Source organism: Pleurodeles waltl, chromosome 1_1 (assembly GCF_031143425.1).
Source record: "Pleurodeles waltl isolate 20211129_DDA chromosome 1_1, aPleWal1.hap1.20221129, whole genome shotgun sequence".
Classification (NCBI taxonomy): Eukaryota; Metazoa; Chordata; class Amphibia; order Caudata; family Salamandridae; genus Pleurodeles; species Pleurodeles waltl.
In genome coordinates, this window is record NC_090436.1 from 128,994,688 (window position 1) to 129,020,102 (window position 25,415).

Below are 25,415 nucleotides of genomic sequence, written 5' to 3' on the forward strand. Positions count from 1 at the left end.
GAAGCACCGGCTCTAGCAAGGCCTCACCTCCTCGACTCCGTGCAACATCTTTGTTTCCTCATAGTTTTACAAGGCACGGTACCTGGGATCCATGCGACTCCGTGACTGGCCCGCGCTCTCTCGTGAGTGGCATTGGACTGTTGGGAACGACTCCATCAGGAGGCCCTGATAGGCCCAGTTAGAGCTATTGTTTTGTAAGTGCTTTAACTAAGAGTTAGTCTTTGAGAATTCATATCTTTTTTTTGTGTATGTAGAGGATTTTTGTTGTTTTGGCTATTTTTCTAAACTGGTGTGGAGTACTTTTGTGGTGTTTTGACAGCGAGAGAAAAAGAGAGAAAGCTGTGTGTGTTGGTTTGTGTTACTATCCTTGTGGGGACTTGGGTGTGATAACACACTCATGCTGTGGGGACTTGATTACGCTCTGGGGACCTGAACCCAGGTCCCACAAAGCAATGTCCTCTAAATGGTAAACAATGGTGTCAGGAACATTTGTGTCGATTTTTAGAACTTTTTTAAAAACTGCCTTTTGGGGACCAGCGTTTCACCAAATGTGTTTACATTTTCGCTCCGCTCAGCCCCTGTAGACAGTAGGCGGTAACGCAGTCTTAAACACACACAGCATTTAAACACACTTTGCCTACCAGAAACACACTAGCAGCAGAAAGAACAGACGTTTCAAAGGAAATGCTGCATAACCCTGTCTTTATCCAAACATTTTTTAAGCAAATTAACGTTTTCTCTATTTATTAAAATAGTGTGTGTGTGTGTGTGTGTGTAAAACAAATATGTTGCACATTGCCTCAGAGATGAGCCTAACTGCTTTAGCCAACCTACCAATGAGGTGAGCAGGTATTATCTTAGTTCTGTGACTCCCTTTCCCTGAACTACAGTGAGGGTCCCTAGGTCCCTACTTGGACAGGGTACAAACCACTGCCAACTAGAGATCCCATTTCTAATACTTTCATTCAGGATGACCAAACTAACCTCCAATGACTCTCCAGCGTCCAGTAGACTCATATGTAAATTTTGAGTATCGTGAGTAGGTCTCCCGGTCTGCACTTCCAGCAGACTCGGATGCAAATTTTGAGTATCAGAACTCAGTCTCCCAGTCTGCACTTCAGCACAGAGCAACAAACTGGTGATCTGGGCTACCAACTCCCCAAGGCAGGTTTCTTCAGTTTCAGTAGCCCTGGGGCTGAAATAGGAAATCAGTCAATTGACTTTTGGAGTCTCTTCTTCTGTCTGACGCTCCGGGATGACTTCTCCTCGAGGAGGGCATCACAGGCACAGTCCTCTCTTTGCTAGACCAAGCATCAGCAGATGCAGTCCAAACCTCAGTGCAGCCTCTCCTTGCAAGGTCCGAGGTCAGCAGGGCAATCCTACTGCGGCCCTCTTCTTCAGTATAGGCGAGATCTGCGGTCTGGGGCCCGGGTGCCACAGTTATGCCCAGAAAGTACCCTTAGGGAATGTAGCAGTCACTAGCCAATGGGCTACTTGGGTCCCTCCTGCTTGATGACAACTTCCTGTGAAGTGGGGCATCTCGCTATCCAAGTATGGTATGACCTATCCATTCTCAAAATGGCAGAACACTTCCTTCTTTTTGTGGAGCTTGGTAGCTCACTCTAGAGGTGTGGTTACCAGAGGGCTACACGCCCACGAAAAAAACTGGTTTGGCAACCGTTCTCCTCTTTCCGTCCCTCATGCCAACCTGTCTACCAGGACAAAAGTGCAGCCCCTGTCATGTGTCCACTATCTGCCCTTCAAAGGTGGCTTCAATCTTTGAAGCTTGTTTTTGGGCTCACACCCTATGTGTTTTCATGCCAGGGAGAGATCTATTGTTTCCTTTCCTGGTAGTCGTTCACACTTCTACCCAGGAAGCTGTCTGGAAAGACAGTCTTTGTATGCAACATTAAACAGGCACTGAAAACCTTGAGCAACAAAGTGAGAACTTATTAAAGATGCACTGTACACTCTAGGAGCATTACATTCAATTTAACCACTATATCAAATTTAATGCACTGATTATTTTGATACCTTGAAGTACCAACTTAATAGTCCCGTTCAGAAGTTAGCAATTCTGAAATGTCCGTATGTATTCCAGCACTCACCAATGGGGTTACTAGCCTTTCAACAACAATGGGTGTTTTTTACTGCTAGGACCTTTAAAAGACAGAACTACAGGTCCAACTTTTTAATGTAATGCACCCTGGCTTTATGGCTCAATAGGCCTGCCTTAGAGATGACTTACAAATGTGAAAAGGAAGGCTTAGGCTTTGCCATGGCTTGAAATGCAAAGTCAAGTTAGCAGCAATGGCAGGATAGCAGTCACATTTTTGCCTTGTCACACTTGTGGTGATACATCTAGTGCTGCAGTCCTCAGGAGAAACTTTAAGTGACAGGCCCTAGGTGACCCTGGCACCATATACTAGGGACTTACACATAAATTAAAGTATGCCAATTGGATATAAGCCAATTAAACATTCACTTTTACATAGTCAGAACACATGCACTGAGTCCTGATTAGCAGGGTGCAGGGCTTGCAGAGTTGTTACACTAGTGCCAAGTAGTCAAAACGGGGGCAAGAGGTGGGGGTGAACATGCATTATCTGGTTTGTCTCAAAGTCAAATAGAGGCCTAAGAGTTTTGAATTTCTGCTTGTTTCCTTGCACTGTACATGGAAGACAGAGGAGGTAGAATTAGTATCTGAAGATGCATGATTTACTGGAAGTGAATACAATATTATATACTGTAGGAAGTTGGCTCTGTATGTACTATTTCAAAGTAAGAAATAGCATGCACAGAGTCCAAGGGTTCCCCTTAGAGGTAAGATAGTGGCAAAAAGAGATAATTCTAATGCTTTATTTTGTGGTAGTGTGGTCGAGCAGTAGGCTTATCAGAGGGTAGTGTTAAGCATTTGTTGTACACACACACGCAATAAATGAGGAACACACACTCAAAGACTATTCCAGGCCAATAGGTTTTTATTTAGAAAAATATATTTTCTTAGTTTATTTTAAGAACCACAGGTTCAAGATTTACAAACAATACTTTAAATGAAAGGTATTTCACTTAGGAACTTTAGGAACTTTGAATTAGCAAAATAGCATATACAGTTTTCACACAAATGGCAATAAGCTATTTTAAAACTGGACACTGCAATTTTCAACAGTTCCTGGGGGAGGTAAGTGTTTGTTAATTTTGCAGGTAAGTAAACCACCTACAGGGTTCAAAGTTGGGTCCAAGGTAGCCCACCGTTGGGGGTTCAGGGCAACCCCAAGGTTACCACACCAGCAGCTCAGTGCCGGTCAGGTGCAGAGGTCAAAGTGGTGCCCAAAACGCATAGGCTTCAATGGAGAAGGGGGTGTCCCGGTTCCAGTCTGCCAGCAGGTAAGTACCCGCGTCTTCGGAGGGCAGACCAGGGGGGTTTTGTAGGGCACCGGGGGGGGGACACAAGTCAGCACAAAAAGTACACCCTCAGCGGCACAGGGGCGGCCGGGTGCAGTGTGCAAAATGGCGTCTGGTTTGCAATGGAGTTCAATGGGAGACCAAGGGGTCTCTTCAGCGATGCAGGCAGGCAAGGGGGGGCTCCTCGGGGTAGCCACCACCTGGGCAAGGGAGAGGGCCACCTGGTGGACGCTCCTGCACTGGAGGTCGGATCCTTCAGGTCCTGGGGGCTGCGGGTGCAGTGTCCTTACCAGGCGTCGGGTTATTAGAAGCAGGCAGTCGCGGTCAGGGGGAGCCTCTGGATTCCCTCTGCAGGCGTCGCTGTGGGGGCTCAGGGGGGTCAACTCTGGCTACTCACGGGCTCGCAGTCACCGGGAAGTCCTCCCTGTAGCGTTGGTTCTCCACAAGTCGAGCCGGGGGCGTCGGGTGCAGAGTGCAAAGTCTCACGCTTCCGGCGGGAAACGTGTGTTCTTTCAAAGTTGCTTCTTTGTTGCAAAGATGCTTCTTTCTTGGAGCAGAGCCGCTGTCCTCGGGAGTTCTTGGTCCTTTTAGATGCAGGGTAGTCCTCTGAGGCTTCAGAGGTTGCTGGACCCTGTAGAACGCGTGGCTGGAGCAGTTCTTTTGAAGGGGGGGAGACAGGCCGGTAGAGCTGGGACCAAAGCAGTTGGTGTCTCCGTCTTCTCTGCAGGTTTTTCAGCTCAGCAGTCCTTCTTCGTCTTAGGTTGCAGGAATCTATCTTGCTGTGTTCTGGGAGGCCCTAAATACTCGATTTAGGGGTGTGTTTAAGTCTGGGGGGTTAGTAGCCAATGGCTACTAGCCCTGAGGGTGGCTACACCCTCTTTGTGCCTCCTCCCTGAGGGGAGGGGGGCACATCCCTAATCCTATTGGGGGAATCCTCCATCTGCAAGATGGAGGATTTCTAAAAGTCAGAGGGCCTGATTATGACCCTGGCGGACGGCCAAGGTACCGCCGCTAAATGACCGCACCGCGGTCAAAAGACCGCAGCGGCCATTTAGACATTTCCTCTGGGCCGGCGGGCGCTCTCCAAAAGAGCGCCCGCCGGCCCAGAGGAAATGCCCCTGCAACGAGGACGCCGGCTCAGAATTGAGCCGGCGGAGTTGCAGGGGTGCGACGGGTGCAGTTGCACCCGTCGCGTATTTCAGTGTCTGCTTAGCAGACACAGAAATACTTTGCGGGGCCCTCTTACGGGGGCCCCGCGACACCCCCTACCGCCATCCTGTTCCTGGCGGGCGAACCGCCAGGAACAGGATGGCGGTAGGGGGTGTCAGAATCCCCCATGGCGGCGCAATGGGGGATTCTAAGGGCAGCGGTAAACCGGCGGGAGACCGCCGGTTTGCCTCTTCTGACCGCGGCCGAACCGCCGCGGTCAGAATGCCCTGCGGGGCACCGCCGGCCTGTCGGCGGTGCTCCCGCCGACCCTGGCCCCGGCGGTCTTGTACCGCCGGGGTCAGAATCACCCCCAGAGTCACCTCAGCTCAGGACACCTTAGGGGCTGTCCTGACTGGCCAGTGACTCCTCCTTGTTTTTCTCATTATCTCCTCCGGCCTTGCCGCCAAAAGTGGGGCCATGGCCGGAGGGGGCGGGCAACTCCACTAGCTGGAGTGCCCTGGGGTGCTGAAACAAAGGGGGTGAGACTTTGAGGCTCACAGCCAGGTGTTACAGTTCCTGCAGGGGGAGGTGAGAAGCACCTCCACCCAGTACAGGCTTTGTTACTAGCCACAGAGTGACAAAGGCACTCTCCCCATGTGGCCAGCAACATGTCTGGTGTGTGGCAGGCTGCTAAAACTAGTCAACCCACACTGGTAGTCGGTATGGTTTCAGGGGGCATCTCTAAGATGCTCTCTGGGGGGTATTTTACAATAAAATGTACACTGGCATCAGTGTGCCTTTATTGTGCTGAGAAGTTTGATACCAAACTTCCCAGTTTTCAGTGTAGCCATTATGGTGCTGTGGAGTTCGTGCATGACAGACTCCCAGACCATATTCCCTTATGGCTACCCTGCACTTACAATGTCTAAGGTTTTGCTTAGACACTGTTGGGGCATAGTGCTCATCCACTTATGCCCTCACCTATGGTATAGTGCACCCTGCCTCAGAGCTGTAAGGCCTGCTAGAGGGGTGACTTATCTATACCTATAGGCAGTGTGAGGTTGGCATGGCACCCTGAGGGGAGTGCCATGTCGACTTAGTCATTTTATCCCCACCAGCACACACAATCTATCTGGAAAGCAGTGTGTCTGTGCTGAGTGAGGGGTCCCCAGGGTGGCATAAGACATGCTGCAGCCCTTAGAGACCTTCCCTGGCATCAGAGCCCTTGGTACCAGGGGTACCAGTTACAAGGGACTTACCTGGATGCCAGGGTGTGCCAATTATGGAAACAAAAGTACAGGTTAGGGAAAGAACACCGGTGCTGGAGCCTGGTTAGCAGTCCTCAGCACACTTTCAAATCATAACTTGGCATCAGCAAAGGCAAAAAGTCAGGGGGTAACCATGCCAAGGAGGCATTTCCTTACACATACTGTTACTCCAAAGTAACTGGTTCAGAAAGCGAGTGGAATCTACAGCTATGTATGTGTTGTGTATTTTGAAGTGGTCAATAAAATAACTTACCATTGAGACTGGGTTTATAGTAGGGATTAGATCTATGTCCTGGAAACACTTCACAGTGAAAGCCATTTTCTGTACACAGGACAAACTAAGTATGGCTGAAGGACATGACAAGCAGGTCCCTGTGAAATAATATATTGATCACAGGTCTGAGACCAGATTTTTACCCACGTCCTAGTAACAATCAATCCACCAGCCTCTAGTAATCACAGAGGATTCTTCGTCTGTGCCCAGTACAGCCACACAATAGGACTTATATCCCATTCCCCAGTTTTAACTGAGCAAATGATGTAGCCTTGTCAGTGGCCACTGAAAACAGAGTAAGGCCTTTGACCACTAACTGAGGAACACAGCTTACTATTGTACCCATTGGGTACAGGTTTAGACTTTGGTCACAACCAGCAGCCAATGCCCTGGTTCTATTATTAACTGTGCAAGACCTCTCTTGGAATAGTTAGCATCACTAGATAAAGCATGCCCAACATGTACAAGACAAAGGACTAAATAATATGCTAGGCCTTTACTGTGGATATTCCCTCTGCACAATATCTATGACGTTCTCTGTTTGAGCTTATACCCTATTCCTGAACCTCTCTGCGTTTTGTGACAGCCCAGATATAAAAGAATTGTTAGAATTCTGAATACGGCTTTACAACCCTGTCCACAAACAAGCTAATCAGTTCACAAACCTTGCATCTTGATTTAGACCTTCGGAAGGGGTGGGGTGGGGTGGGGGTGGGGGGAATATGTCCTGCCATGCATACTCTGACCTTAAGGTGTGGAAACAGGAATGCATTTTTACACTTACTAAAACAGGTAATCAAGCAAATATTTGTAGGTCTGGTTATATAATCTAGGATGTCAATAGTCAGGTTATGTCCCAAGAAATACTATACACTCTCACTGCACTTCTAAGAACAAATGACAGTGGTAACTCTGGCCTGTTACTTTTGACTACATATCATTCATACCTTGCAGGCAAGTCGCTTCCTCCTCACCACTGCTCCGGTAAGTGCTGCCATTGTTTTGGGCTTGTTTGGGCTTGTCTGGGCTTGTTTGGGCTTGTTTGGGCTTCTTGGCTTCTCCTCTCCCCGGAAGGTTCGCACCGCTGCTTCCCCGCAGTACCGCCCCCCTCCCTCCTCCTAGGAGCTCTTCCCGCTCCTTACTCCTGCTGCCCCTGCCTCCCGCAGTCCCATTGGAGGTTTCCCTCCCTCCTCCCAGCTGCCACTCCCTCCCACCTCTTCTCTTATGCCGGCCACAGCACGAGGTTAGAAGCGAACTCTGATCCTGCATCCTTGCAGGCAGGTCGCTTCATCCTCACCACTGCTCCGGTAAGTGCTGCCATTGTTTTGGGCTTGTTTGGGCTTGTCTGGGCTTCTTGGCTTCTCCTCTCCCAGAATCTTTGCGCCGCTGCTTCCCCGCGGTCCCGCCCCCTCCCTCCTCCTCCTGACTCCTGCTGCTCCCGCCCCCCCTCACTCCCATTGGAGGTTTGCCTCCCTCCTCCCAGCTGCCACTCCTTCCCACCTCCCCTCTTATGCCGGCCGCTGGCGCGCCAAACGCAAGCCCAACTGCGCCCGTCTGCGCCAAGACTGCACCCAGCGTCAGACCCCCTGGCCAACACGCCTCCCACGCCACCGAACACCTTTACACTGCCAACGAACTCCACGCCCTTAATTCAGGACGCTCCTCCATCTGCTTCCAGTCCACACCGACGCGCACCAAAGGACCCTTCTCCTGCAAAGCCTGCAATTTCACCTGCAACCTAACCTCCAAACTCCAAATCAAAATAGACAACCGCCTAAGATGCATCCTACTTAACACCCGCTCCGTCCACAAACATGCAATTGAACTCTGGGACCTCCTGACCACATACTCGCCCGACGTCGCATTCCTCACCGAAACCTGGATGAATTCGGCCTCGGAACCAGATGTAGCCATAGCCATACCAGAAAACTACAAGATCACCAGAAGAGACCGAATCAACAGACCAGGAGGAGGAATCGCCATAGTCCACAAAAACACCATAAGAGTCTCCACCAACTCCCACAACTCCGCTGAGCACCTCCACTTCAAAATCCACATCAACGCCAACAACACACTCTGAGGAACACTGGTCTACAGACCCCCTGGATCCAGACCGCAGTTCTGCGACGACATCGCCGACGCCATCAGCTCCCAAGCCCTCGCCTCAATAGTCTACATCCTCCTCGCAGACCTGAACCTCCACCTAGAAAACAACAACGATATCAACACCACCAACCTAATCGACAACCTCGCCAAATTCGGCCTCAAGCAACTCGTCACTTCACCCACCCACTCCGCAGGCCACACACTCGACCCCATCTTCTCAGCCAGCAACCACGTCTCTTTCAGCCACACCACCGAACTCAGCTGGACAGACCACAGCTGCATCAACTTCTCCTACCACTCACCACCACCGCACACAACCCCCCCCAAACGCAACTGGAGCAAAATATCAACGGATCAACTGATCTCCACTCTCGCCCGGGCCCCACCCCCTGGGATCCTGGACCCCAACACAGCCACCACCAACCTGCATCGCTGGATAGAAGATTGCGCCAACACCCACGCACCGCTCCAAAAAAAACCAAACACCTCCCACAGAATCAAGGCCAGCTGGTTCACCCCAGAACTACAGGAATCCCAACGGCTATGTCGCAGAATGGAAAAAACCTGGCACTTCGACCCTACCAACTCCAACCACATCGCTTTCAAGGATGCCCTACGCAAACATCACCAACTGATTTGCACCACCAAAAGGACCCACTTCAAAAACCGCATTGACGCCAGCGCTCACAACAGTAAAGAGCTCTTCGGCATCATCAATGAGCTCTCCACCCCCAGGACCTGATCCAACACACCCCCGCCATCACAGGAGTTGTGCAACTCACTGCCAGCCCACTTCCGTCGAAAGATAGAAGAAATCCACAATAGCTTCAAACCCCAGACCCACCAGCTGACTACAAACACCCAAGAACCCAACGCTCCAAGCAACACCAACCTCCTCCACACCTGGATCACCGTCAACCACCATGGACTCCATCCACTCCGGATCACCATCGGACCCCTGCCCACACCATATCTTCAATAAGGCAAACATCATCATCGCCCCCCACCTCTGCAAAACCATCAACAGCTCCTTCGAGTCAGCCACCTTCCCAGAAAGATGGAAGCACGCAGAAATCAACGCCTTGCTGAAGAAACCAAAGGCAGACCCAGACGACCCCAAGAACTACCGGCCGATCTCCCTCCTCCCCTTCCCAGCCAAGGTCATCGAAAAAATTGTAAACAGCCAACTATCCCGGTTCCTGGAAGACAGCAAGGTACTCGACACCTCCCAATCCGGATTCCGCAGAAACCACAGCACCGTGACTGCACTGATTGCTGCCACAAACGACATTAGGACCATGCTCGATGAAGGAGAAACAGCAGCACTCATCCTCCTGGACCTCTCCGCAGCTTTCGACACGGTATGTCATCACACTTTCCGCACACGCCTCCACAACGCTGGAATCCACGACAACGCACTCGACTGGATCTCGTAATTTTGCAGGCAGAGCCCAGAGAGTCCTCCTCCCACCGTTCCTGTCAGAAGCCTCCAGAATCATCTGTGACGTTCCCCAAGGATCTTCGCTCAGCCCCGCGCTCTTCAACATTTGCATGGCCCCCCCTCGCCAACATCGCACGAACCCACCACATCAACATAGTTTCCTACGCAGACGACACTCAGCTCATCCTCTCCCTCACGAAAGACCCTACAACTGCAAAGAACAACCTCCACAATGGACTTCACGCCATCGCCAGCTGGATGGAATCAAGCCACCTCAAGTTAAACACAGACAAGACAGAAATCCTCATCTTTGGCACCAACCCCTCAAATTGGAATGACTCCAGGTGGCCCACCTCCCTAGGAACCGCACCCTCACTCACCACCCACGCACGCAACCTAGGCTTCATCTTGGACTCCACACTCAGCATGACTCAGCAGGTCAAAGCCATTGCCTCTTCCTCCTACAACACTCTCCGCATGCTCCGCAAAATCTTCAAGTGGATTCCTGTCAAAACTAGGAAAACTGTCACCCACGCCCTGGTCAGCAGCCGATTGGACTACGGAAATGCCCTATATGCAGGAATAACAACCAAACTCCTAACAAAGGTGCAAAGAATCCAGAACGCATCTGCCCGCCTCATTCTGGACATCCCACGCCGCGACCACATTTCCCCCCACCTCAGACCTTCACTGGCTACCAGTATCAAAGAGGATCACCTTCAAACTCCTCATCCACGCACACAAGGCCCTCCACAACACAGGCCCAGCCTACCTCAACGACAGACTCACCTTCCACACCCCCACCCGCAATCTTCGCTCCGCCAGCCTCGCCCTCGCCTCCATCCCCCGCATCCGCCGCACCACCAGAGGAAGATCCTTCTCTCACCTAGCCGCCAAGAACTGGAACTCCCTACCGCTCCACCTTCGCCAGACCCATGACCTCTTGACATTCAGGAAACGCCTCAAGACATGGCTCTACGACCAGTAGCTCCCCCCCCCCAGCGCCTGGAGACCCTAACGGGTGATTAGTGCGCTCTATAAATCCTTGATTGATTGATTCAAAGGATTGAGATGGTACTTCTTCTCCTTTGAAACTTTAGACTTTGTCTTACCTTAATTACTATTTTTCAAGATGTATTTAATTTTATGTTATTTGTAGAGAGATGCATGACACAAACATGGAACCCCAGGATACTTTAAAAGAGTATCCAACAAATTTTGATGATAAAGAGCATTACATGTTTTCTATCAGGAACTTTTGCAAAGCAGCAGCAGAGGACAATGAACAATGCTTAAATACTGGAGTCTCTTCTTAGAGCTGAATAGTTAGATGGAAAACCCTGGGAGTTTACAAAATACCGTAGCCAAAATATCGTCTGAGAGAAATACTGTGTGCTAATTATCATTTACAAAAATGCTGCTCCACTGGAGTTAATGATAAATAATCAAAACCAAACAGGAAGATGTAACTGACATTTAGGACACACTATTTCTGCTAGACAACATCTTTGCTAACAATATTTTGACATATAACCCTTGCCTGGCAGCTCAGGTGTGACTGCTCCCAAACTGCATAAGAAGGGCTTCTCTCTAGAGTAGCACAGTAGGCAAATAAAGATTGGATGAAATCTTACTCTGAGCAATTGCCAGTGGTTTAACTATTTGTAAGTGATCATCCCATTGCCTTTTTGTGTGTTTGGTCATGAGACCGACAGTTCAGCGGTGGAGGTCGGACCACCGCCAGAGCAGCTGTCTGGCCTCCACATTACGACTGTGTCGGAACCGCCACGGTGGGACCGCCGACACCACCAGGTTGCCAACAGCCTGGCGGTGCCGGTGGTCTCAATCCGTCAGGGCAGCGCTGCCCTGGGGATTACGAGTCCCCTTTCTGCCAGCCTTTCCATGGCAGTAGCAGAATGGGGGCATAGGAGGCCCCTGTACTGCCCATGCATTTGGCATGGGCAGTAGAGGGGCCCCCCTGGACAGCCCCTTTGCGTTTTTTACTGCTTGATGTACGGGCAGTGAAAAACGAGACGGGTGCTGTTGCACCTGATGCACCACCACACTGCTGCCAGCTCAATTATGAGCTGGCATCAATGTTAAGGCCCTGCTCCCCATTGGGCTGGTGGCCGGAAACGCTGTTTCCACCCACCGGCCCAGCGAGCAACTCTTAATAGGACCGGCTGGCAGAAGACCGGCGTGGCGGTCTTCCGTGCGAATGACATTGGAGGGCGGCCTCTGCCGCGCGCCAATCTCATAATGAGGACCATGATGTCCAAGGGTATGCCCACACATGGGTCTGTTGCTTGCTGCGCCACAGGAGCCAAGAATATATATCCCACTGATAATGCCTGATAAGGCAGAAACTGGTCTAGGGTTGCTTGTGATCCCTTTCGAAGGGCTCCCATTTGGCAGTTCGAAATGGACTGTTCACAAGAGGAGCAGGGTCACTACTGATCTGCATAGTGTGGACCTCTGCAAAACAGTGGGTAAAAACGATGAACTGAAATGCTACCCTGAGCAACTGCTGGTGGTCAGACTGTTTACAATCAGTCATCCGGCTCAGTTCATGTGTCCCTCTAGGTGCACCACACAAATTATACCATACAGTATTGATGATGAAATTCATCTGAAACCACAAAACAAAAAAAGACAAGACTTTCTGTAATTTTCACAATGGACCATAAATATTGAATCATACACTTTCGTGGGCTTAGTCTCTATTTATAACGCTGTGTTTGCAACTAATAACTAAAATTTAACAAGCTCCACCAGTATGTATTACCATTCCATATTTTTATTGCTGGTATGAAACATACACTGCATACCAAAAATGAGCATGTAAGAGGTGTACATGCTCCTCTGGTCCGTGCTCATGCTCTACTAAAATGCTGTGAGTGCGCAGCTGGGAAAACACCTTCACAGTCTGTTATGTTTGTGCCACAATATGTAAGGACTAGATTCTAAGAGTCATAAGTTGCCTAATCGTAGGATATGTAAATTGAGAGAAAGGTGGCGCAGTCTCCAACAGTGAAGTCCTGCAATTAAGTGCATGTTGCTAGTGGTATTCACAATATATTTTATCTAAACAGTAATGCTGCTGGACTGTATTACACAAAACTGGCCATACACGATTGTACAGAGGGGCTTTACTATGTGCTATATCTTCAATCATATATAATTATACAAAAAGTGATGGATGGAATGCTTGAATTAATCTCAGCCACTGGTAATTATTGTGGCTGCATCTCAGTCCATCGTCATTTTGCACATCATGCCACCTCAGTATGGACCCAGTAATATGTAAATCAGTCTTGACTCTGCTCCACTGGGAACAGTCCAGCCCAAACTGCCAAGCCAAGTCCTCCCTCACCCAGAACACGAGCAACCCAGGACCAGTTTTGCCCTTATTATGAGCTCATCAGCCTGGAATAACTTGGTTGCAGCAATACAGTGTGCACTGGACCCAGGTCTGGACACACCCGTCCCACTTAGGGCTATATACAAAAGTATACAAAAAGTTATGGATGAAATGCTTGAATTAATCTCAGCCACTGGTAATTACTTGGGGCTATATCCCAGTCCATCATTATCTTGCACTCCAAGTCACCTCAGTTTGGACCCAGCTATATGCATGTAAGTCTTGACCCTGCTCCAATGGAACATTCCAGTCTGAACTGCCAAGCCAACTTCTCCCTGAACCAGAACACAAGCAACCTAGGACCACTTCCACCCTTATTATGGGCTCATCAGCTGGATATAGCCTGGTTCTAGTGACACAGTGTGCATGGGACCCATCTCTAGGAACACCCATCCCGCCCATCCCACAGGGCGACATGCAAAAGTATACAAAAAGTGATGGATGGAATGCTTAAATTAATCTCAGCCACTGGTAACTATTCGGGCTACATACAAGTCCATAGTTCTTTTGCCGATTAAGCCACCTCAGTTTGTACCGATATATATGCAAATCAGTCTTGGTTCTGCACCAATGGGAACAGTCAAGAACGAACTGCCAAGCTTGGCTGAGCGAGCTGAATTATTCCCTAGAGGAGCAACATATACCCCCATGTTGTTGTTGCAATCTTCATCATACATAGCATTGGAACAAAGATCACTTAAAACATAGGGTTAAAGAGCTCAATATGATAAGCAACACAATCAACTTCACCCATGACACAGAAAGACACCAAATAACTTTCCTAGACATAGTCATAACGTATTGGTAAATCTAAACAATGGTCAAATCAACACAGACATTTACAGTGGGCCCACTGACAGAAACAATTGACCTCATTTACATCAGTACTCACTGAAGAATAATTTTCCATACTTTCGACTATTAAGAAATATGACAAACATAAAGAATAGTCTCAGACTCACAGGTTTACAAGGACAAGAAAGAAAAAATGTGCAAGCATATCGGAACTACCAAAAGTTATAGATCTTCTATTTTAGCTCTCAAATGCTGCAAAGTAAAGATACAATTAGAAGAATTATAACAAGAATAAAAGTTCTTAGAGCACAGTACTGAATTTTGTAAAGTTAACTGATAACAACAAATTGCATACAAAACCATACTGGATCTATTTGAACTCACTGAGCGGTGCAGGATTTGGAAACTCCATCACAGGGTGGAGGGATTTTTGAACGTCATTGGCCCTAACGCTGAAGACTTTAGTCGGTGAAAGTTACTAATCAATAGAAAAAACTGAGGCATATATGAAGGAGCAGTAATGGTAGGGACATGATTACAGTTGAAACACATTGTATGTGGTGTGGTATTAAAAACAACAATTTAAAAACATTTGATCAACAGCAATATTTTGTCAGAATTTACCTTTTAGCCTTCAGAACGTAAAGAACAGCTCTGAGAAAAAGTTCATCATATTCCAGTTGCAATTTCTCCAGGGAGTACAATGGTACATTCTTCTCGCCATCTTTGTTGTAGTAAATATACTGTGCCCAGTGATCGCTCACATAACAGAGTGTCATCCTATTGTGGAGAACAATGAAACCATTATGAATTGCCAAAGCAAGTCTTCAATATAAGCCACACAAACACTGATGGTCTTGCGGGTGTGTATGCCTACTCAAAGTAACTACCTACTTGTATGGTCATCACATATCATTTACATTTTGCTCCAGCAAAAATGAGGGGCATTGCCTCTTAGTGGCCTTATCATCTGTTTTGTTTAGAACTTGGCTCAAATGAAATCCCAGGCATCTTAAATGATGTAGCAAAGCACTATATTCATGTTTGTACATCTTGCCGGGAATAATGACCAGAACCTACCTAAATATTTGGCAAATAATATTTGTTTGTTTCGTGGCAACTGAATGACACAATCCTAGGCATCAATCTACACAACACACTCTCCTATTGTGGTTTAATTCAGACTTCACCGCCTAAATCTAGTGCTATGGAGATGGGGAGGACATGCAAATGTTTGCTGGAGAAAACACACACTTTAACTTCTAATATCAAACATAAGCTGAGAATTATGTCATGAACAAAAGGCAATGACACCAAGCAGGGGGCTGTCATTGACTATTCTTTCCTTAATTAAGGATTAGCAACAACTGCAGTCAAAAGTAGAGTGGGCCACGGCATGGAGTGACATGCATCTTCATCGTTCTCTCGCAGGCCATCCGGTGTCATCTGCAGCACGGGACCAAGTGATCGAGGGAAACAACCTAGGGGGCACAGTCTCTCACCCCCTCTGGTAATGGGAGAGTCCTGCAGGCCCTTTCCTGGCCGTACTGGCAGTGGCTCCTGAACCTTTTCCTTTGTAATCTTGCTGCCTCATGGCCACCATCTTGTTCCAACTGTGCCGTACCTGACACAGAAGAGTTGCCAGTGCCAGGAAACCCAGGCGCATTGAACTGTAATCAACCCCCTCCTTTCCTGCAACTCGAGGAAGGTGCAGCACCGCTGGATAGGGGACCCCTTCCACCTGCCTGCTGTGCGCAGATCGAGCAAGGGCTAGGAGTGGCCTGGGGCTGCAGTGCGGACGGAGCCCTGCGGCCGGGCCTTGCAGCGAATAGCCAGTGCAGAGCTGAGACAGAGGATAGCTGTCTAGGGAGGACGGGGGACCATCCAGAATGTTGGTAGGCCCGTGAATCTCAAAGATGATTCTACAATCTTTGCCTTCTGGCACCAAATGGCATCCGAGAGAGCTGCCGCCCCGTCCTACATACTCCTGTGGTGTGTGGCCTGGGGGGAGCCTGTGAGTGGACACTGTTAGTGCTTGAGCTTGGAGGGGAGACCCCACTTTGCAACAGGCCATAGCCTCCTCTCCAGGACCTTCACCGGTGCAGGAAGGCTGCCATGGTTCGAACCCTGGAGAGGTGAGAGTCTGGAGCCTCGGACAACATCAGCCCTTTCCTCACCTGCAACTTGAAGAGGCTCTGCACCGCTGACTTGGAGACCACTTCCGCCTACCCACTGTGTGATTGGGTGGGGGGAGGTGGGCTAGCAGTGCGCAGCCCAGCCGGTGTAGATACCAAGGGTAGCTGCCTAGGAAGGGCGGGCCTATCGGACTGATGGCAGACTCCTAAAGCCCACGGTCGACCCTACGCCTTTAATCCCCTGGCAACACACAGCATCCTGGTAAACCGACTCCCTCATCCTCCCCTTTTCTGTGGATTGTGGCCTGGGGGATCCCGCAAATTGACTCTGTTGGCACTTGGGACTTGGGGAGTACGGCCCTCCTTTCAGGACCTCTGCCAGTGTGGGACTTCAAGGCCTCCTGCCTGCCTCATGGAGGTTGCTGTGGCTCCTTCTGCCCTGTGCTCCCTGTCGTGCAAATGAAAAGGTGTTCTCTCAGCAGCACCTCTGGGGAGTTTGGAGAAGGGAAAAAGCTGCTCCCACAACAATGAACACTTGTTGCTGCCTTTTCAGGCCTGCCTGTTTTCTCTCAGGAGTTGTTCTTTGACTGCATCTGTCCCCCTGCAGATTTACCTTTCTTATGCTGCATATTGGAATACTCCCACACATCAGAACGCTGCTGCCAGCCTGTTGTGGGCACCGGCCCCTATCCTGCCTGCTGTCAGAGATGCTATTGCCCACAAGGGGGCGCTCACTTTTAGCTGTTGTTACTCCCTCCCTGACGGCAAACACGGGTTGTCCGTGCTATTGCTACTTGTACCAGTGCCTCTGTTGCCAGCTTAGCTTGCACTTCAGACGATCACCATTTCACTCACCAGTCGACCCTGAGCGACCTTGATTCACCTACCTGGCACCCTCTGCTCCTGAGCGCTTTCGACTTAGCCGTGGCCTCTCAGCTCACCTTAACTACAGCCCTAGATGCTCCTTCCCTGCGGTCTACTCCTCTGCAGCATCCTGGAGCCCGATCTTCTTTTTCTGGGCATCTCTTTGCCATTGTGGTCCCCGCTACAATGCAACACTTAAAACTTACCAAAGACATCTTGGTGACCTTGCTCTGGAACAAGCCCTCAATAGGTGACGTCAAACTAGTTGAAAGCGGCTTGCCCTCTGCAGCTGAAAACACAACACCTGTTCTAATCATGTAGGTGGTACTTGTCACTCTTCCTGCAGGAGACTGGCTCCCTTAAGACAGACTTTAAATCTTGCCACTGCGACATAAAAAGAGATGTATCCAATATAGGAAGTCATGTAGATGACGAGGAGCGCACCATGGATGCTCGCTCTGAAGACCAAAAAATGCTATGGTGCTGAGTTGCAACCCATGAGGGCCAACAAACTGAACTGCAGGCCAAACAAGATCTCAAGAACTGGAGCCGCCGCAATAACATACGCATTAGAGGGGTCCCAAGGGACGCAAAGGGAGACAGCATCACGGCATTCACAGCCAGCCTGTTACACATGATCAGAGGGTACAAGGATCTTCCTTAAGACAGACTTCAAACCTTGTCTTCGTGACATATAAATTGATGTATCAGCAATAGGGGGTCGAGTAGATGACTTGGATTGCACCATGGATGCCCACTCCGAAGACCAACAAGTGCTCTGGTGCCGAGTTGTGACCCTTGAGGACCAACAAATTGAACTGCAGGTCAAACAAGAAGATCTAGAGAACCAGAGCTGCCGCAATAACATACACATTAGAGGGGTCCCAAGGGACGCAGAGAGAGACAACATCATGGCATTTACAGCCGACGTGTTATACACAATCAGAGGGAACTCCGAACTTAGACAGAGCACACAGAGTGGCCTCTGCCCCAGGATACCCCAATGCAGCCCCGGACATCCAGACCAGAGTCCATTTCTTCAAGGAGAATGAAGATATACCCAAGCATCCAGACATAAGGCTGACCTCATGTTTAAAGGCCACAAAATCTAACTATATCAAGACCTCTCCCCAGTCACCCTGCGCAGGGGAGGAGATTAATAATAATAGTGACAGCTAAGTTTAGGAAATTGGGCATCCACTACCAATGGGGCCGCTCCTGTGCTTTACTGTTTACCTGGGAGGGTAAGCGACACTCCTTGCACTCTCTGGAAGAAGCGAAACACCTGCTTGTACTTGACCAGGGCATGGAGGACAAGGACTCCTCATTGTCCTGTAAACCGGCCAGGCACGAACTCTGCCCCTTGTGGGCTGTGGTAAAACCCAACAGGCCTCCCAAGCGCCAAATGGAGGACTCCTCCACAGAGATTATAAGTGACATTATTCAGCAGCTCAGAAAGATGGGCAAAAGTTCTTCTCCGGCACCTTCTACTAAGGGCTCCCTATAATACGTTGCCCCACTCTCACACTCCTACATAGCCTCTTGCACCGGATGGGTACCACGACGAATCGCAGACGGTCTAGCCGAGCCCTGACATGTGGAGGCCTGGAGAGGAGCTGATATGAAACCCAGAGTTAGCCTTCTACCGATGTGCCTGCCTGGTGACCTGCCCCACCCAATTCGCACCCCAGGAGAGTGACTTCTCATGCAGGATCTGTGCATCTTAGTGCCGATTTCTGCAGGACCTGGACTGATGAGTTGGGCCCGGTTGACCTGTATGTTGATGTTATGTTATGTATGCTTTTTCTTCCTAGGCTGCACACCCATGGCATTTTCCCTTACACTTGCTTCACTAGATTTCCCCTTATACTTATGAGGTCCATGCTATTCGCAATCTACCTCCCTCGGTGGGTGGGGACCCTGTTCTCATCTGACTCCACTGTACTGCATGCCTGGGAGAGCCCTGGAGGGAGTGTCATAGGTAACGATACCACTTATCCATTCCCCCCACCTACTCTACACACTGTACTACACATGCCACCTTCTTGGAACCGTACCTCGCCCTTCTGTGATAGATGACATCTTAAACAGATACAAAACTTTTGTCCCTCAATGTACAGGACCTAAACTCGCTAAATAAGTGTTGACAAATCTGGAGATATATATTACAACACGATCCAGATGTTGTCCTGCTTTAGGAGTCACATCTTATTAGGATTGATAGCCACAGGATGACGCAGCCGAATTATCCATTATGCTATTGTGCTTGCATAGACACTAAAACCCTAGGAGTGGGCATCCTCTGTAAATCGAGCTTCTGCTCTTCTGTGGTGGTGGTGAGAGATAGGGAGGGAAGCTTCCTTTGCATACATGTTGAGCTGAATCAACATTCTCTCACTATCCTCAACATATATGCGCACCTAATTCGGCACAGGACCTCTACCTTCAAAAGGTACTGCAGGAACAACTTCATGGAGTGCGGGGGATGTGATAGTCACAGATGATTTCAACCTGGCTCTGGTCCCGGAGCTTGATAGGACCTCTCATAGGTCATGTCAGCCCACTTTATGCGGGAAATCGCTGAACTAGGCTTCATAGACGCATGCCGCTATATTCACCCTGACTAAAAAAGACTACTCCTTCTATTCCCAAGGGCCCCCTTCCGACTCACTCATAGACCTCATCTTGGTCACACAATCCCTCTTGCATTGTCTCTTACATCTCAATTGACCATGCCCACGTAGAATTTGTCTGGTCCGACCCATGGCATGACCCCAAGCTGGCGCCTTCCCCCACAGTTGCCTCGTGACCCAGTCAATGGAGGACTAGCTTGCCCCAACCTCCTTGAATATTACTGGGCTGCCCATCTATGCTACATCTCGGAGTGGGTTGACCGCACCAGTAAGAAGCACTAGTTGTATAGGGACCACGCAGTCATCTGTAGGCCCCTGTGGGATCTGGCCTGGCTACCCAAAACCGCATGATCCCTTATCGCCAATATTTGGGACAAGTTAGCATTAAAACGGGGCCTCACCTCCTTCCCCTCCGGCGCCCTCATCCACACTCCTTCGTAGCCTGGCATGAAGGTGAATGCAGGACCCTGTGTGACCTTTTTATTGGACCCACCATGAAAACCTTTGAACAATGTAAGAGGGAATACCGGCTCCCAAACACAGCATAGATCCAGTACTGCCAGCTAAGGCACTGGGCTCTTAATACGGGGGTATACCTGGAGCTCTTCCAGCCCTATATGCCCTTTGAAACCTTAATACAGTCCTATGCGGGATCCAGGGGCCTTATTTCTAATACAAACCGCACACTGCAACATTGTACCCACAGCAGTCCCATGCGTACCAGACCTCTTGGCATGCCGTCACAAACTTATATTTCAGCCAAGCAGTGGGAAACCCTGTGGCGAGATATACCCAAGACATATCATAGACTTGCTCTCCAGGAAACGTCATACAAGTTTATGCTCCAATGGTACTATACCCCAGTACACCTTGCCGCCATCTACCCCTCCACTTCACCACAGTGTTGGCGGTGTGGCCTGGTGCTGGGAAATTTTTACCACATATGGTGGTCTTGCAGTCTCATCACAATCTTCTAGAAAGAGATACTCAGTCGTTGGTTATCTACTACCCATCACCTACCTCATAGTGATTCTGGGCGTACCCCCGACCTATGTGCTATGACCCACGCCGACTGAAAGCTCACTAGCTATATGCTCCATGAAGCACGACAACCAATTGCCCTAACCCGGAAGACGCAGACACCTCCATCTATCGCCCAGTGGTTCACCCGCGTATGACACGCTATGGCAATGGAGCAACTAAATCAAAGCCTACATCAAACGGACACTAAATTTCAAGCTTTATGGCACCACCTCCTCTAATATTTCACATGCCTCAGATTCACCTGTTTCAACCCGCCATGGCAAAGGGCGCTACAACGCTTCTCTATCCCTTTTCCTGCCAACTTTGGAGCCTCACGCTTTACTACACTCTCCACGGTTCTCGCCTCTATCTGCACACACAAGGGACTGCCTCATGCAAGCGACCTATAGTTGACATTATATATTCTACTTATGTTCTCTTGCTTTCTTGTTATTTGTTGTGACCAAGCACTGTCTTGGACAAATGCATGCCAAATGCCAGTCAGCTAACCTCTGGCTAGGCCGGACTTACTGTACGTTTACTGTCTTTGGCTCTACTGCGTGATATGGCTAGTTGATGCTATATGCTTGCTTTGAGAATAAAAGAAAAGAAAAAAGAGAGTGGATAGCCTAGACTCAAACTCTTAACCCGTACAAAGGACCGTGTCAGCTGCAAGGGATTTAGGCTTGGTTCCAGAAATAAACTGTTGCAGACATGTAATTTAAATCTGTGAAAACTGCACAAATTAACTAAAAGATTTTGAAATGGGAAAAGGAGGTAACATTTCTGCAAACTAGTCCTACCACCAGAATCTCCATCTGTCTCACATATGAATCTTCACACACCTCGTGCCGCAGCCTTTTTGTGTACTGTTGCAATGGTATCCGTTCCTTCAAACATCTTACACTCAGGGCCTATTTTGCACAATCGTACACCAAAGGGCACACAGATGCTCGCAGGACACCTCACAATAGTCCAACCTGCAATCAATCAAATTGATGAGTTTTACACTCAATGCCTGCAGAGTCTCTCTAAATCCAAAACCTGAGTGAGAAGAATTTGCAAAATACTATGCAGGTGATATGAAATCTGCCATTTTCCACACTTTTACATAATCTCTGCTCGTAACACTGAACAGAAGAGCAGGCAAAATGGAATCACTGTAAAAGCTGTTGAAGGTTACAGATCTGGACCTCTATATTCTAACTTATCAAAAAGAAAGACTTGTTTAATAATGTCAATAATGTACTTTCAAGTGGTGAAGCAGAAAAGAAAGGACTTCGAAACTTTCGTCCACAGGAAATCTAGCTGGCTTTTTAGGACCACTGCCTAACACTAAGCATGGTTCTTGTATCAACTGGGGAGTCTATTCTGAAGTAGAAAGTTATAATACAATCATGTCTTCCTCTAGACGTCCATAGCATTTCAGCAGGCTTAACAATAGAAGGGTGAAAAGAATATTGAAATACTGCTGTGGATGTTTGTGTTAGCCATATCAGTTTTGAATTTCTAAGGCTGCCACCAGGCATTCTATTCTTTTCTCCAATTCCAACACATACAACCATTTAGGTGTAAATTCCTGCACCGCTTGTACTATAAGCCGAGACGCCTCAAGAGGATGGGCGTCCGGACGGATGATAGATGCGAGAGATGCAAGAGCGCCCAAGGCGGATTTTCTGCACCTGGCGTGAAGCTGCGAGGCGCTGCAGGGATACTGGATAGAGGTGCTAGATGCGCTTGAGGAAATGGTCGGGCTCACACTGCCGCGGTCTCCAAAAATTGTCCTTATGGGGTATGTCAGGGAAGTTCCCCCCAACCACAGGAAACTAGTGGGGTTGCTGTTGGTGCTGGCCAAGCATAGAGTGGCGATGTGCTGGGGGACGAAACTGATTCCCCGCTGTAAGGAGTGGTTGAGAAATGCTGCATATTGTCAGGAACAACCAACAGCTTACTGGGAATTGATGCCATCTAACTCCCAGCCACATGACATATGGACTCCCTTGCAATCATTCCTCGTGTCCCAGCCGTAGGGGTGTAAGTAGCTGCTGACGCAAGGTATCAGACATAAGTAGACGATACCCCTCCTTGAGGTGACAGGATCACATCATTCCCTTTTAGGGGTGATGCTAATGCTGCGCAGACCCCCAGTCCTCTTCCCCCTCCTCCCCTTCTTTCCTTTCTATTTCTGTTTTTCTTATTCACTTTTGTGGGTTGCTATTGCTGACGTTGAATAATACGACTGAGCTGTATATCCCAGCTGTTTTATGTTTTGACTAAATGACACTATACTACAGGGCAGGCAGCCTGTAAATGAATCTGGGGGATCTTAGGCCCAACGTCGTCTGTAATGTAATACCACGTGGCTCATTTATCACACTTTTGGGCTAATTGTGCCTTCTGACTGATGTGATGGTAACTGTGTTGATATGTTGTACCCTTTAATAAATGCAATAAAAAAATTAAAACAAATCTAGGTGTAATCAGACAGCTTTGTATGTTTCCAAATATACCCAGATTACCGCTCTCCAAATTTCAGCAAGCTGTACGTAAATTTGAGGTCGACTCAATTTGAATGATCCTATCAACTATCATAAGTGATTAAGAGTCAGATATTCCTGAGCCACCTGATGGTAGACCTAAATACTAACTAAATCTGAAATGCTCAGACTGCTCTTGATTGCACCACACCTGTGTAATGCACAAACGTATAAGTTCAAAGAGCCACCCAAATAAGAAACACAGAAGTGTCAAAATAAGGAAGTATAGTCTATTAATTTATAATGCTTATTTGATTACGACAAAATAATACTGAATAGCTGTGTACAAAAGAATATGCTGTGAGTGAAAAATCCATAACATTAAAAAGAATAGCTCCAATGTTTCAGTGTTTAAAAAGTAGCCAGAAAAGACTAGAGACAGATGTGCAGCGTTTCAGGTAGACTGACTGACCATACCTGCAAAGGAAGGATAGTTTTGATAGCTATAGAGAAGAGGTTGTCACACAAAGAACATAGGTACATCTGACAGAATGTAGACAATCAAGACAGAAATTGCCTCTATAGCTAGTAATAAGCCATAGCTACTGTACGAAAAGAAAACATCTCACATAAAGTACACTGATACTAACTGGCCCAGCGAAATAACAGGCATTGGTAACCTCCAGAAAATGTTTCTGTACGTTTAGACCCTCAAACAGGCAAAATAGAATTTAACTTTTTCTAGAACAGAAGAATTGGGGTGGAGGTAGAGCGATCTTATAGTGTCCTACAGGAAAGATTAAAAACGAGGGACTGGTTACACTCTTCCCACTGGCGAGAGCACTCAGGATGATCTGAAGACTGATACACAGTACTGTGCAAGTACAATACTTGGAAACTAGGATTAGGCACTGTAGGGAGCTGGGTTTTGGTTGAAGTACCCCACCCCACTTTTTGCCTGGTTTTTAGATGCAACTTCGACTGAAGTGCACTGGGTTCCGGCTAACCAGGTCCGCAGAGCAAGTGTTCCTTCCGTAAAACAAGACACCTGGTCATTTAATTCCCAAGTGACCTGGCCCTTCAGCCCCCTATAAGCCCCTAGTAAATGGTACCCCTGGTCCCTAAGGCATGGGTACTGAAGACGGCCCCTAAGATCTGCAGCACAACGTGTGCCACTCTGAGGGACCCAGCACCAACCTTATGCAGACTGCCATTACAGGTTGTGTGACAAGGTGCTCCCAAAATTGAAAACTCGTACAAGGTACACAGCCTGTGTGCCATGTCCCCTAACACTGCATGCAATATATTTAAGTCACCTCCTAGTAGGCCTTACAGCCCTAAGCCAGGGTGCATTATATTTTGTGTGAGCGCATACATGCATGAGCAAATATGCCCCTAATATGTCTTTGTCGATTTATAGACATAGTAAGTGTATAGGGAAGCCATTTTAAATCCATGTGCTGGACAATGGTCACCACAAGTTCCCAGACTACATGATGGCTTCTTTGAACCCTGGGATATTTGGTATCAAACATCTCAGAATAATAAACCCACACTGATTCTAGTTATGGCTTTATTAATAAATGCATGCCGAGGGCAATTTAGAGGTGCCCCCTGAAAACCTACAAGCTACTAGTGTGTTGACTGACTGGTCCTGACCAGTTCAGCCACCACAGACACGTCTCCAGACCCCCATGGTGCTTTCATGACCCAGAGACAAAAGCCTGCACTGGGCAGAGGTGTTACGTCATCTCCCAGGCTGGATGGGGCAGGATGGACATTCCAGGGGGTGGGGGGGCCTTCAAAATCCTTACATCCTTTGTAATGCAACCCAGGGCTACGCAGACAACCTTGTTATCCTGGATCACACCTGTATTGCAGAGGTCCTTAAGCATACCCTCTTCTTTTAACATCAAGAACTGCCTAACAGCTAACATTGCAAAAACCAAGGGTCTGATCTTTGGGCAGCGTAAGAAAAATATCAACACAGATGGAACCTTGGGTCTCTTAACATAATAACAACGAGTAAATATAATTACCTGGGTGTCTGGCTGTCTGACGCAAGTAAATAATTTTTACAGTTCAAGGCAATAAAGAAAAAGGCAGCAAAAACAACATTTGCATTGGGAAAACTCCATTGAAACCTACAAGGTCCTACCACAGAAGGCCTTCGCATAGCCATTCGGGCTAAACTGCTACTGGCCATAAATTGTGGGCATCTTGCCTTTCCTGGGTCACTATCGACTGACCTTGAGCAGTGTCAATCTGCAGCTTACAGGAACATTTTTGGACTACCAAAACACATACAGTGCATTTTGAGTGCAAAATAGCCATTGTAAAATACTACTACCAGGTCACCTCTGCCTCAATAGGTTCAATTAAAAGCACACTACGGGCCATTTTCAAAACAGAGTCAAGCCTCTA

The 25,415-nt window shown here is 48.3% G+C and overlaps 1 protein-coding gene across 2 annotated transcripts in view; it reads right to left on the reverse strand.

Annotated features, from left to right (window-relative positions):
* EPG5 (ectopic P-granules 5 autophagy tethering factor) overlaps positions 1-25,415 on the reverse strand; it is a 568,130-nt gene that overhangs the window by 467,606 nt on the left and 75,109 nt on the right. For both annotated transcript variants that reach the window (XM_069218853.1, XM_069218854.1), the window contains exon 10: positions 14,484-14,639. In XM_069218853.1, coding sequence (XP_069074954.1) covers positions 14,484-14,639 — 156 coding nt within the window. The remainder of the gene's footprint in view (positions 1-14,483; positions 14,640-25,415) is intronic.